The 13540-nt window shown below is 39.0% G+C and overlaps 1 protein-coding gene across 3 annotated transcripts in view; it reads right to left on the bottom strand.

Annotated features, from left to right (window-relative positions):
* The window catches only part of Ralgapa2 (Ral GTPase activating protein catalytic subunit alpha 2), a 256297-nt gene that overhangs the window by 168247 nt on the left and 74510 nt on the right, over nt 1-13540 (bottom strand). For 2 of the 3 annotated variants that reach the window (XM_051183228.1, XM_051183230.1), the window contains 6 exons: nt 13002-13139; nt 10080-10228; nt 8151-8262; nt 5757-5994; nt 3717-3881; nt 571-711 (listed from right to left, as the gene is read on the bottom strand). In XM_051183228.1, the coding sequence (XP_051039185.1) occupies nt 571-711; nt 3717-3881; nt 5757-5994; nt 8151-8262; nt 10080-10228; nt 13002-13139 (943 nt within the window). The remainder of the gene's footprint in view (nt 1-570; nt 712-3716; nt 3882-5756; nt 5995-8150; nt 8263-10079; nt 10229-13001; nt 13140-13540) is intronic. The other variant, XM_051183229.1, reaches the window with a different exon arrangement.

Genomic DNA, 13540 nt, shown 5'->3' with positions numbered 1-13540 from the left:
AATTACACACGGTGATAGTACACAGTGTGGCAGCGTAATGCATGGATAGTGTGGGCAATGTAATATCGACCAGGATAACTAGTCTATCTATCACTCTCACCACTTATTTGACAAGTTCATTCAAAACACCCTACCCTGGCTATGTCAAGACACACAATGAATTATTATTGACTATATTTACCTTACTGTGCTAGATACTATAATATCATGAGAAACACACACACACACACACACACACACACACACACACACATACAAAATTCAGTTTCAACTGGCTTAAGTCTAAGAACAAAAATGTTCTGAACGTTATCACTATTTAGCTTTTTTCTTGTTGTGTTTTAACTAAAACCTCAATTATCAGCATGAATCTGACAAAAACCAGGAGAATTACAGAGTTTTTGACTACCTTGTTGCTACTAAAATATGAACTACACAAAAAACAACCATCAATATTCTTTGAAATTTAACACAAATCAAATGGGCAGCCTCCTGAGTATGACTAGCAAGGAGTTGGGCTAGGAGAGAGAAGCCTGGTGACATGGATGGACACACAAGACAGCATTACAGTACCTGACAGCCTGTGAGAGCAAGAGGAGTAAGAGAGACCAGGGAAGAGAGCGCTCACGGTATGGAGGAGGAGCGGGACGCTTTTAGTGGCAGGCAAAGGCTCAGAGAGGTGGACACAGTTGCTGATAGACTGGCTTCGCTTAGCTTCCAGGAGAGATAAAGTAACATTACATCAGAGCACAGCGAGACCTTTGACCACTTCTAAGTTCTTATGGTGCTGCAATTCCTTTAGACATTTAAAGGAAGCCATCTTAAGTTTCAAAAGAAGTCAGAAAACCGGAGTACTTAATCACAGTCTCTAAATACAGCCAACTTTCAGCCAAGCACTGATGACTTGGAATGGTCACTCCACACAAAGAACTTGTTTCATTTGGGAATGCTTCATGCATTACCCTCCCTTTTGCTGCTATGTATCAGAGTGTATCTTAATGATGCCTGGGTTGCTTGCTCAAGCACATCCCATTATTACATTATTTGTTCATCATTATCTCTTCACATACACATACAAAGACCACAGTGAGAAAAGGAAAATCTGGTCTAAGACAAAAAAAAAAAAAAAAAAAAAAAATTCCATTAACCAATAAATAATTCAGAAATCGAATTACTGAGAGCTGACTGTATTTAAAAGCTACCCCACTTAGTGAAGTCAATGCCCCAGAAGTTCGAGAATATATCAATCAGATATTTTATTAGATATCCATGAAAACTATCTTTTATGTCATATTTCACATTTAGTAAAGCCAAAGTGTTCTGTATAAACTTTTGATTTCTTCATACATTGTTGGTTAAATTAAATATTTAATAAAACAAACACAGAAAGAGAATATGCTTCAAATTAATAAATCAGTGCTATCCTTAAAATTAAAATACACAGGATTATTATTTTATGTGCCTCTGCTAATTATACGTGCAACAAAACTATACACAATGGTGACACATTTGTAATGACTGAAACAAACTTTGTACTTTATTGTCTCTTCCCCTATCCCTTGCTATCAGCATTTCCAGCAAGGACATTAATATAAATCATGTATGTGTAAGAGAACATGTAAAGGGCAACAACCATGTAAATTTCAAAGTGTAAAAGATTTGGCGCTTATCTCAGTATATGGCCAACATTTCATTTGAGCACTGTTTAAAGAGCTTTCCTTTTATAAATCAAATGGCTGTGCATTTTTCCCAAATGGATCACCGTGCATTTTGAAAACAGTGAAATACTGGCTGTCTCATGTGGTGACTAAGACTCACTTTGATCACTCTCAGAGTTTAAAAATCTGAATTTTCACCATCACTGACACTCAGGGCCAGAGTTATCTTTCCATGCCAGGTCATTTCGGTTACACTCTGATTTCTCATCAGTGTCACCATCAGTGACAGCTTCATTACCTAACTGAAATTAGTGGGGTGAATCATTATATGAGTATCTTAAACTGTTCTTAATGAGATTAGAGAAACAAAGCTACTTTTGAGTGGTTATCCCATAATAATTACTGCCAACTGCTACTAACTCCTCCGAAGAACAGTGACAACTGTTTCACTGAACTTCTGCAGTCACAGCAACTCCTTTTATACACTCAAACCACAGGGAAAACACTCTGGGCTTTGTTAAAAAGTAGGAAAATAAAACTAAGTAAAATTACCCATGTGTATTATTAAACAGTCTTATTAGACAGCAAGGTATCCAAAAATCTTTAATGACCATTAATAGATAATAACTGATTCACAATATCTAGCATTTGAAAAGATGTAAACTACAATAGGAAATGCATATATATGCATGTATACATGTGTATACATAAAGCATAAAGATAATAACAGACATGTAAATGACAGTCTTCACTACCCTTCAAAAATAAGAGTTAATTCTACAAAAGCCAACCTTACAGTTTTAAAGTATATATTCCACAAATATCTTTACAAACCTTAGAAAAAGGTTTGTCCAATGTCACATGGCCCTTCAAATACTTGACAGCATTTGTAAACACAGCCTGCCTTTCCCGAGTGTTTTCTAAAGCATGCAGGTGCTCCTACTATACAGTTGGTTTAAAACACCTAGTGGAAACTAAGATTTGTTGTGTCACATGGAACAGGCATGTACTTGCTACTGATCAACATGTATGAAAAAAATGCAGTGTTTTTTGATTAGTGCTTATACTTGGAATTTGAGGGTGGCGAAGGCAGTCTAAGTCTGCACACTTGGGAAGGACAGTGCCCCTGCCACATGTGATCTTTTTCACTGAAGGGAGAGAAGACCATAGGAGTTGAACTGAGACAGGAAATCAGTGGGCATCCTCAGTGCTAAATGTTTTTTGAAACTGGGTTTCATTTGGGGAGACAGAAAAAAAAAAAAAATGATTAGGTGGTGCCGATAATTAAAAAGAGAATTACCAGTAAATGCTAAGGCATACAGAATGAGGAAGTTACGGGTAGGGAACAATACACTTAGATGACACACCACCAACACAATGCTAAACCATCTATATTAAGTTTTTAACAAACAATGAACAAAAAATATTAAACTTAACAAATACTCGTTTTAAGCTTTTCTGAAGCTGTTGACTATCAACTCTAACTGCATGGTACTGCTGATGAGAGAAACTAAGAATCAGAGCCCAAAGAGGGGTGGGAACCTTATTGTTTTCATCCTTTTTTAAAGATTTGTCTCTTGACATAGTAAATTGTGTCAAAGCTGTATGGTCATCTGCGGGTTCTCAATCCAGTAACAGTGCAAATTCAAATAGGTTGTAAAAGCAGCATCTAAGGCATAGGAAGCTCAATGTTTTTAAAGAAGTAAAAAATGAGAACATTTCCATTCATTCCTAAAACCAAGTGTCACCTCCTTGTCTTCTCTAGAACCAGTTATCACAAAACTGTAAAAAGAACACTGCCTAGCAATGACATCACTGAGGCTAAAGGTGCCTGCCTTTATTGTGCTCCTTTTCATAGTATAGACTTTAGCAATAAATAATAATAAGACCTGTGACTTGAGAAGTAACCAGAACAGAAAGTTTAAAAGATATTGACAGATTTCATTTAATAAATGGTCTAATATCTAAATTCTGAGCAGAACCTTAAAATATTCCTTTATTCCTATAAATTCATTTAAATAGCAATTACATTTGTTAAATGGTATTTAAACAAATACTTACCAGTTGCTTTTTGGCGAACAATATTTCTTGCCTTCTCAACTCCTGGTGCTCCAGATGTAGTAGCACTTCTGAATCTCATTGGCTCAGTCACATCTGGATGGCTACGCCAGCTGAGAGAAAAGGATCTACCCACAGAAGTCCCTTTTTGGGAATCTAGAACACAACCTGATAAAGGGTAAGATGGAAAAAAAAATCTAAAAGCTGAATTTGTTACTCATTTTACTGCTTACTCTGTTCAGCAAATGGGAACCATATAATTGCATATTATCAGCAGTCAAGAAACGGCCTGTGGACAACACTGCACCAGCTTCCTTATGTTGCAATTTAGGAAGATACATCTGTGACCTCAAATTACCAAAGTATTTTTCATTTCCAGCTGTTTCATGAAAATTGTATTGTCATAGTATTTACTTCAACATGCAAGGTACATATTAACCAATCTTTCCCAATTTAAGAACAATGTTCAAAGGTACTTTAAAGACATTATTTATCCAAAAAAGTTTTAAAGTACCAATGTTAAACAGGTACTGCTCTCTGAGGACTCCAACCTAGCCATAACCTCCATAGAAACCCATGAACTGTAATGCAGACTTGGTCAAATGTGTAAGTTGATGAAAACCTAAAAATAATTTAAAATCTTATTTTAGAAAAGTTTCAAAATGATGTAACAATGTGATCTGAGATTTGACTTCTATTTTCTCATAGTATCCTGGTCAATTATTTCAAAGAAAGGTCAAAGACCCAAAAGAAATACAGAAGAAGAAAAAAGTAAGACATTTAGGAGATTTTATTTCCCCACTCAGGAATAATAGAGTCAGTAGATACAACTTATGGCCTGTTTTCACATCAAGTTTTCTTGGTGTTTATTTTCTGTTTTCAACAATTTAGTGCTTAGGCCTATATCTATATAAATAAATATTTAAATCTTTTTTTTAAATAAGGCAGCATAAACTAAGATATTTGTCATAGTCATCATTTAAAGAATTGTTGTATCTCTCTGGAAAACAGCACTTTTGAACTTTGTTTACTTTCCATGCTAATTTATCTTTTCATAGGTCTGTGTTTATATACCAGGTAGGAAGAAAGACTTTTAAGATACAATGTATATATGCACACATGCGTGTGTGTATTTGTGTGTGTGTGCCTGCGTGCGTGCGTGCGTGTGTGTGTCTGTGTGTGTGTGTGTGTGTTTTAAACACCTTCAGGAGGCAAGAAACACACTTATTTTGAAAAAGTTTGATAAAACACTGAAAACATCAAGATCAAATCCAAAGTCATCTCTACCTATCAGCAAGCCAATGAGGCTCCATAGCATGCATTTTGGCATTTAACTATACCAGTTCCTTCCCACTATGTCCTATTTCTTTTTCCATTTAATAAGTACCATATACATTTGAATAAGCCAGCTCAAGTCTTTACAGCATGGCTGGAATAGACAAGTTAACTCAAGTACCACAGTCCTTATGAACTGTACTAAAGATAAGGAGACACCAACTGTCATCTCCAATAGAAACTCCCATTGTTTTACAACTCAAAATCATTACTTTTACTTCCTTAGGTCTGAAAACAGCTTTACCCAGAAGCACAATAAAGCCCAAATGGCTCCCATCTCAAGCACTTGGAATTCCTCCACAATTTCTAGGGAGGCAGCAGCACCTTGGGCTGTGTAGCATCTTGGGCTGGACTTGACTGGCTTAGATGTCAATCACTATAAAGCCTTCTTATTTTGGGTTTTCTGTCTGTGACACAGATCTATGTAAAAGAGCTAGGATAAGGATGGAGTCCATGTGCCAAGCATGGTCATTGTTACCCCTGTTAATGGTACTTCTCTCTCATTTTTCTTCCACATTCTCTTGACATAGTCACCAGTTTCATTAAGGGAACAAAGTAATAGGAAACACAATCTAAGGGCCAGTGTTTAAAAACACTGTGCAACTGGTTTAGCTCATTATGAAACACAATGCATTTACAGCTCAGGTGTACAAAGAAACACCCTTCTCACCCCACACCACTGCTGCTGCCCTGGAAGAGCAAAACTACCTTTGCCACGTTGCTTCTTCTCCTTTTGTTCACTTAATTTATCTAGAGGTAGGTTTGTCATCTCAACTCCATATACAGTTCTTGCGAGCACAGCTGTCAAGGAGTCCATGATGTTGGACCACTCAGTGATGAGTTCCTCCCATTCTGTGAGGGACGACAGCACACCTAGAAAGTCATCCCAAAGCTCCCGAGAAATGTACACACAGAGGTTTGCTCGGATCCAAGCCACGATAAGTGTCTGAAACCAACCAAATGCATGATTTTTAACAACAAAATAACATTATTTTTATTGTTATTCTTACTTTTGACCAATTGTAACCAGGCTTTCATTATGGTAAGATGAGTTAGCTGAGGAAATGCTATTCTAATGTGCATGGCTAGTGTTGCTAATATTGGTAAAAGAATATAAAACCTCTGTCCAGTGACTACGCAGCTTCTGAAGGCGGCTCTTTCACCATTACCAGAGAGGCTATGGCAAACATCTTCCTCTAAGTGTGACCTTCTAAACCTGAGTGCTACATGACTTTGAGCAGCTGGGCTTGTTGCAGAATTCAAAGACAACTCATTAGATGAGACTCCCTTCTGCCTCAGCCCATGAGACCTGGGTAAACGTTCACTGGCATTTACCCAGCTCCAACCCCATCTGCACTGTCTTCCAAGAGGCATTCCTACTCCCTCTTTAAGTTCCTTCTCAAAACCATGTGTTTCCATTAAGCCAAACTATCTTTAGTTTGCTATAATTCTTCCTCATCTTAAAAATCAACACACTCATAGGATGGTGGAGGCACACCCTTTAATCCCAGCACTCAGGAGGCAGAGGCAGAGGCAGGTGGATCTATGTGAGTTTGAAGCCAGCCTGGTCTGCATAGCTATACACACACACACACACACACACACACACACACACACAAATCAACACACTCTCCTTGAAGTGGATTTTCCCTCTGGTTACAGCCTTTCCTCACCTCTATCAAAATCAAATTTTTCTACTTCCTCCTCTCCCAGCCAATTGACTCTGGAGTTTCCTTTTGACAGATCTCCACTTCCTGCCTGGGTTTATCCTTCTATGGCTCCATTACCCTCTTACTGCTGTGTTTCTTTTGTCTTCCTGTCCAGCACAGATCCCTTTGCTGGCTTCCTGATTATCCACCTGCTTTACAGAGAACAGCCCGAAGGCACCTGCAGCCCATCATGATGAAGAGAAGTCAATTATTGCTAATTTTTGATCTAATATTGGGTCAATTTTATTATTAGATCAATATTTTATACTATATGAAATTATCAATTTACTGCTTTCTGGTAATGGCCTTGAACTTTTGAAAACATGAGTTTAAAATGTATAGACAGAAACTGGCATTTTAGCCTTAATAAAAATACTCAATAAAATATTAGTGGTAATAAAACTGACCCAATATTAGATCAATAGATATAATCTTAGTGGAGTAAGAGGAGAGGGTAGAGACTGCAGAGGTCAGTAGGAATCACCTCCCATTCTGCTGCAGTACTGGTAGCAGGAGCAAAACCAGTTGGATGTCATGGTGTAGTAAGATGTCAAGACTGGAAATTACTTTACTGAGTATACGAAATAAAGGGATGATGTGGTGACACTCTCCTTTAATCTCAACAAAGGCAGATGTTTGTAAGTTCAAGGCCAGCCTGTTCTACATAGTGAGTTCTAGGCCGGGCAAGACATCTCAAATGAGAGGAGGGGGTGGGAGGGATGAAAGGAGGGAAGGAGAATGGGAGGGAGAAGAGAGGGGAAAGGGAGGAAGGAGAGAGGAAAGGGGAAGCTGGCTTCTTGCAGTTTAGAGAATTTGTCATAGCCAATGTCACCAACATGTACATCCACCTCTTACTAGAGCCAAAGGTTACCTCCTCACTTCACCTGACATCTAGAACAATCTACTCTAGCTTTCCCCTCAGCAAACTGGGCCTCCTTTCTCAGCCTTTCTGGCTGTCTCTCTTTATCAACCATGGTGATGCCTTCATCTCCCTATGTTCTCTCTCACAGTCACTCCATTCAGTCTGAGGCTTTGCATACAGTTGCTTGACACAATGATGTTCTCAAGTTTTCATCCCATTTCCATATTTCTATTTATCCTGTAACTGTCAAATCTATCTAGCTTTCTCCCCTACTAAGATGCTCAACTCCTATCACTTCTTAATGTCTACCACAATCAAGCAAACCAGGAGGAAGGAGATGGCAGAGGGAAGCCTGAAGGACCCAATGTTGACTGTGAAAGACAGACCACAACATTTAGAACAAAGCTAAGAAGGAAATTTCTAAAAATGTAAAGTTAATTTGATATAACATGTAGAAATCTCAGTAATTAAAGCTAATTTGCCAAGTCTGCTTCAATTCTGCATTTGCACTGTTTAATAAAGAAGACTTACCCTGAAGAGCAGCCCTGCCAAGCTCTGGGCAAACAAGTCCTTTACATGCTTATCCTTTGGCTTCTGCATGACAGCTTCTGTTATCCTGAGAAGGATTTGCAACATCTGCTCCCTGGGCCACCCAAAATAAAAGCTCATATTAATAATCACATCTCCAAAGCACTTTATAGGTATGAGATCTCCACAGTAGCAACACTAATAATCACATATTATCTGAAAGTATTAAAAATCTAGGTGCCAGTTAGAGAATAAGAACATATTTCATCCATATAAACTACTTTATGTTACCACAGTTCTACAAACATGCTTTCCACATCCATGCCAACTGGCAGGATGACATCTTCCAGACATCTTCCCGGCCTGACTTTTGTCTTTGCAGGAGGGAGAACAAGACGGTTTTCTCCAGTTGGACCAGCACACGGGGGCACTCACCAAGGGAATAGCTGTGCCAGCAGGAACGTATACTGTACTCTGACATTCTCCATCATTTTGTTACTTAACCTGTGAAGTCTCCCATCTGCCTTTGTGATAGAAAACAAAACTGACTCTGGTCTTTAGTATGAGGACACAGGCAGTCAATAACACTGCATGGCTGTGGTTTCTGGAGAAGACAGGAGGGGTTTAGAAGGGTCAAGACTGAGCACTGATGGGCAGTGCATTTGTGCCTGGCAGATCCTGCCTACACCACAGTGCACACCTGGGATGGCTGCAGTCACCATAGCTCAGTCACCATGTGCTACTGTTTTCAGACTCACAGGAGGGGACTTTACATAATAGGCTTAAAGAATCAACACAGTACTGATGTCTAAAACATCAGAAGATCATTTTTCCTTTCTTATATAGCCAAGTTGTGTTTCTCATATCCATGAACTCTGTGGGAATGGAGAACATATTATCTTCCGTATAGAGGGGGAGTTCAAACATTCTCTAAGGGAATTGCTCTGGTTCCTATAAGGTTTTGAGTCCTAACCATTTATTCACTTGCACTACTTTCTTGTTGCTCTTCTTAATCTCTAGTGAAAAAACTAAAACCACAACAAAGCAATCTGGTCCAGGTCAGACAAACAGATCTGTAGGCTGTGGTATCTTTTCTCCTGTGTCTGTGCATTAGACAAATGACACAAAATCTCAGTAACTTTCTAGTGGTATTATGACCTCTGGGAATTTGCTCTCTTGGTATCTGGCTCCATTGGGCTTTAGTTCCAGGCTTATCTATTTATTATTATTAACATCCATTCTCCCAGCACTCTATTCCACCTGTTTACTTGTTTATGAAGGAGGAAGACAAATGCACCACCTACATCTAGACACATGTGCAGAGCACAGGACAGCAAGTCCTGAAGAGAAGAGGAAAAAGAAACGACAGAGCTGGAGGTGGCCCTGAGACTCACAGTCAGGGCACTCAGACCCCTGTCACAGTGGGACATGCTATTTATTGCACCACTGTGTGTTCATAATAGATGCTCAGGAGTTAATTACTAAATGGAAAGAAAAGAAACAGAGAGGCAGGGAGGAAAAGAGGAGTGAAGAAAAGAGAGGTGGGGAAAGGAAGGAATCAGAAGAAAGCATCTGGCATTTGGAACTTAAATAGGACAACAAACAAACTTCAATTATGAAGAATCATATTATAAAGCACACATCTCTTATCATAAAACTGTCTGATAACAGTTTAAAATGATAAAACCCACTAATGATGAGTGTGACATTAGCTCCTGTTCAAGAGCATTTTTTAAAACAATAATAAAAATAAATGAATAATCCAAGTGCTGGGTAGGTCCCTTTGCCACAATTCACAGAAGCTTCCAAGGGGCTGCTGCTTACCTTATCGCCAGTTTTGTAAAAACATTAGATAAATGGAAACCTTAGCACTTTAATTTCACTGAACAGAAAAGACAGCTGTTCGGGGATGCTAATCTGAAGTAAACTTACCATGTCTTTTGATTCATTGTGAGTTCCATTATCATGCGCCGGAAAATAATGAGAACAGCTTTACAGGCATCCACCTGTTCTCTCAGGAGCATAGGAACTTCAGCACACGGTTCCAGCAAAAAGACATTCGCAGCATTTGTAAGAAAGACCTTAAAGCCAACAATTCTACATTAGAAAACACAATTGATCATACACATCTCACATACAGATATTACCTCCCTTTGACCAATGAATCCCTCTGAATTATTTCCACAGACTCTTTCGATACAGCAACTGGCACCAACACATGCTCCAAGTATTGAAGCTCACCCCTTAGGATTGCCTAGGTAGGCACCTGGAAGGCCTTTCCCTACTATTCCATATAAATAGTGTTACTCTAGTCACGAGTGAGTCATAAAATATTTGAACTTGTTTTATCTTCCAACACTAACAACAAAACAATAGCAACAATTAAAAAAAAAAAAAAAGACAGGATCACAGGGTCAGAATCAGAAGGTCTGGGATGGACAGAAGGTCAGAGAGAAGGCCCGTGGCTAGACAATAGAGATATAATTGTTTTGCCAAAGTGAATTTAAGGCATCAAGTTGGAGGAATAAGAATCGATGTGTAGTAAACCCATGTGGCACTGATAGAAGCACCCAGCACAGTACATGACCCCTACTTCCGATGGAATGTTGCAAGTGTTCCCAAGAGGCATAAGGACTGAGCAATGAGCAGTGGGTGCCTGGAAACAGACAAATCACATGGACAATGTTGCATCTTCTAGGATCAGGACTTCTTATTTTTTTAATGTGGTGTGTGTGTGTGTGTGTGTGTGTGTGTGTGTGTGTGTGTGCGTGCGTGCGTGCGTGCGTGCGTGCGTGCGTGCGTGTGTGTTCCTGTGGGAGTGGGGACTGAATATACCATCTTCTATATTGAAGCAGGATCTCTCCCTAAACTCAGGGCTCAGGTTTTGCTTCTCTGGCTAGCTATCTTGCTCCAGGGATTTCCTGTCTCTGCCTCCCTGGCACTAGGATTATAAGTGGGCTGCTAAGCCCACCTGACTTCCAGAAACTTCAGTCCTCACATAGTGTAGTGAATGTTTTACCAGCTGAGTCATCTCTCTAGTCGCATGGCTTGTTTTAATAGGAGAAATCTGTTATGCAGCACAACACAACAGTCTCAGCCAATTCTTAAGATAAAAGGAAGGAATGTTACAAAAGAACAATGAGAGAGTCAGCCAACTACTCTAAGCTCTGCCCTAGATCTTTGGGATCCAAGCCTTCTGTTCTGTATCAGCAGGCTGACTCTGGTTCTCAGACAGAAAGTTACTGCTTATTACAGTGAGAGAACATGTCAGCACCCATACAGATGACTCTGTGGCACAGCAACTTCAGATGTTCATTGTTGTCAACTTTGTGATAAGAATGGATAGGACTGAGGCTGGAGAGATGACTTAGAACACTGACTGCTCTTTCAGAGGACCTGGCTTTGATTCCCAGCACCCACATGGTGGCTCACAACCACCTACAACTTCAGTTCTAAGGAATCCAGCATCCTTTTCTGGCCTCCTTTGAGAACCAGGCATACATGTGGTGCAGGGTCACACATTTAAGTAAAAGGTACACATAAACTAGATCGAATGGGTTATATCTATCTGTATTCATACTGCTTTGTAGGTCTCCTTTAGATTAAATAGTATGAGCAAGGAGGAAGTAGAGCAAATCCAGCTTCTCTGGCTTCTTGGTGGAGGGAATCACAAATAGAACACATAGACTACCCAGACAGGTTCAAATCAACACACTCAAAAAAAACTGGTGACAGCTTTTAAGGTTTAGCTTTTGTAAGACTAAAAAACATTCATAGCCCACTTTTATAGAGAAAACAATCATTAATAATCACTACCAGAGAAAACTCACAAAGTCAATCTGAATAAGGCTCTGAATAAGAGAAAACAGAATTTTCTGATTAACGAACTAAAGCAGTTTTAGTGACAATGTTTTTATGTGACTAAGTCACAAATAATATAAAACAAAGCCTTTTAATTTCATGTGCTGCCTTCTTGAATCTGAAAATTCTACCAATTCCCAATGAAAAGTCTTCATATACTACACTTTTAATAATAGTTTCAAGAAGCCAACACATGAATACTTGTCACTGTATTGGCACCGGTTAAGGTAACCAATCAGAGAATTATGTTCAAACTGTGCTCATCCCCAGCAGCAACAACAGAATGCTCTCATCAGACCTCCATCAAGCCCCTTTCCCCATGAGCCAAGTTACTGAATACAAGAACAAAAACAACAATGTACATCCTAGCTAAGAATTTTTTCAAACTGTAGAGATACAGGATGACTGTAGTCCACATGGAAGGAGGGAGCTGCAGGGACAAAGCAAGGAACCCTCCAAGGGTCTATGCCAAGGTCACAGGCTACAATAATGAGCTACAGCAGAGTTCTCTGCAGCTACATGAGTAAAATCATCTTTACTCTTTTCTTAAGATTTATTTTTATTTATGTTTCTCTTGCTTTCTGTGTGGTTGTGAGTGTGTGTGTGTGTGTGTGTGTGTGTGTGTCTGTCTGTCTGTCTGTCTGTATCTATGTGCATACACAGAATAAGTTGTTATAAATTAAAATCTAAGTAACTATTCAGATGTGCTTAGAAGACAACTTCAGGTATAAATCATATATATTTCACATTCACTGTAAAATAGTCCTTCTCAAAAAAACCTGAAACCAATTCTCACATAGTTTTTGACTAGAGAAAAAAAAAAAAATAATACTTTTCATTTGTGGGTGGAAGGAAAAACTTAGAACTTAAGGGTTCTTTAGTGCCTACTGCTCAAAATAACAGTGCACTTCATGTGACATTATTCTAATTAAACAAAATGTTCAAAATGTCTTTTCCACTAGAATTGTCTTTGTGGCCCTGATGGTAGCATACCTGCAATGTAGCTTGGGCCCCTGCTTTCACATTTGTGTTGTCCTCCTCTGTCACACACCCTCTGCTCATGGCACTTGTGAAGGAATACGTGCGTCCCCAGCTCGATGACCGTTTATGACCAGAACTTTCAGACGAGGCCTTCAGAAGATAACAATCCATTAGCCAAGTGGGAAGAAGCCTGTGTTTACATACTTGGTTCCTTACACTCTGCTTAGCACTTGACCTCTAGCACCCAAGGTGGTCTCAGACCTTAGTGTTTGCCTGATGCTGGGACAAAGAAATCAGGATCCGACACACACAAATTCTACTTGCTTACTATTGATCTGACCTCATAACAAGTTACTAAAATTATTTCTCTAATACTAAAACATCAAAACAACAGAATCAAGTCAGACATTTAAAAATTTTAAGTCTGTGACTAAGGATTTTAAATATTGTAAATTAATTTAATCAGGAACATAAATATAATTTGCTTCTTTTTTGCTTAAGGGGTGTTCTGTGCTGTCATTTTAGGTTTATTCAAGCCTTAGCTTTGAACA

This window comes from Phodopus roborovskii, unplaced genomic scaffold, assembly GCF_943737965.1.
Source record: "Phodopus roborovskii unplaced genomic scaffold, PHOROB, whole genome shotgun sequence".
Classification (NCBI taxonomy): Eukaryota; Metazoa; Chordata; class Mammalia; order Rodentia; family Cricetidae; genus Phodopus; species Phodopus roborovskii.
Note: the sequence above shows the minus strand (reverse complement) of the source record. Positions and strands in the feature narration are given on the sequence as shown.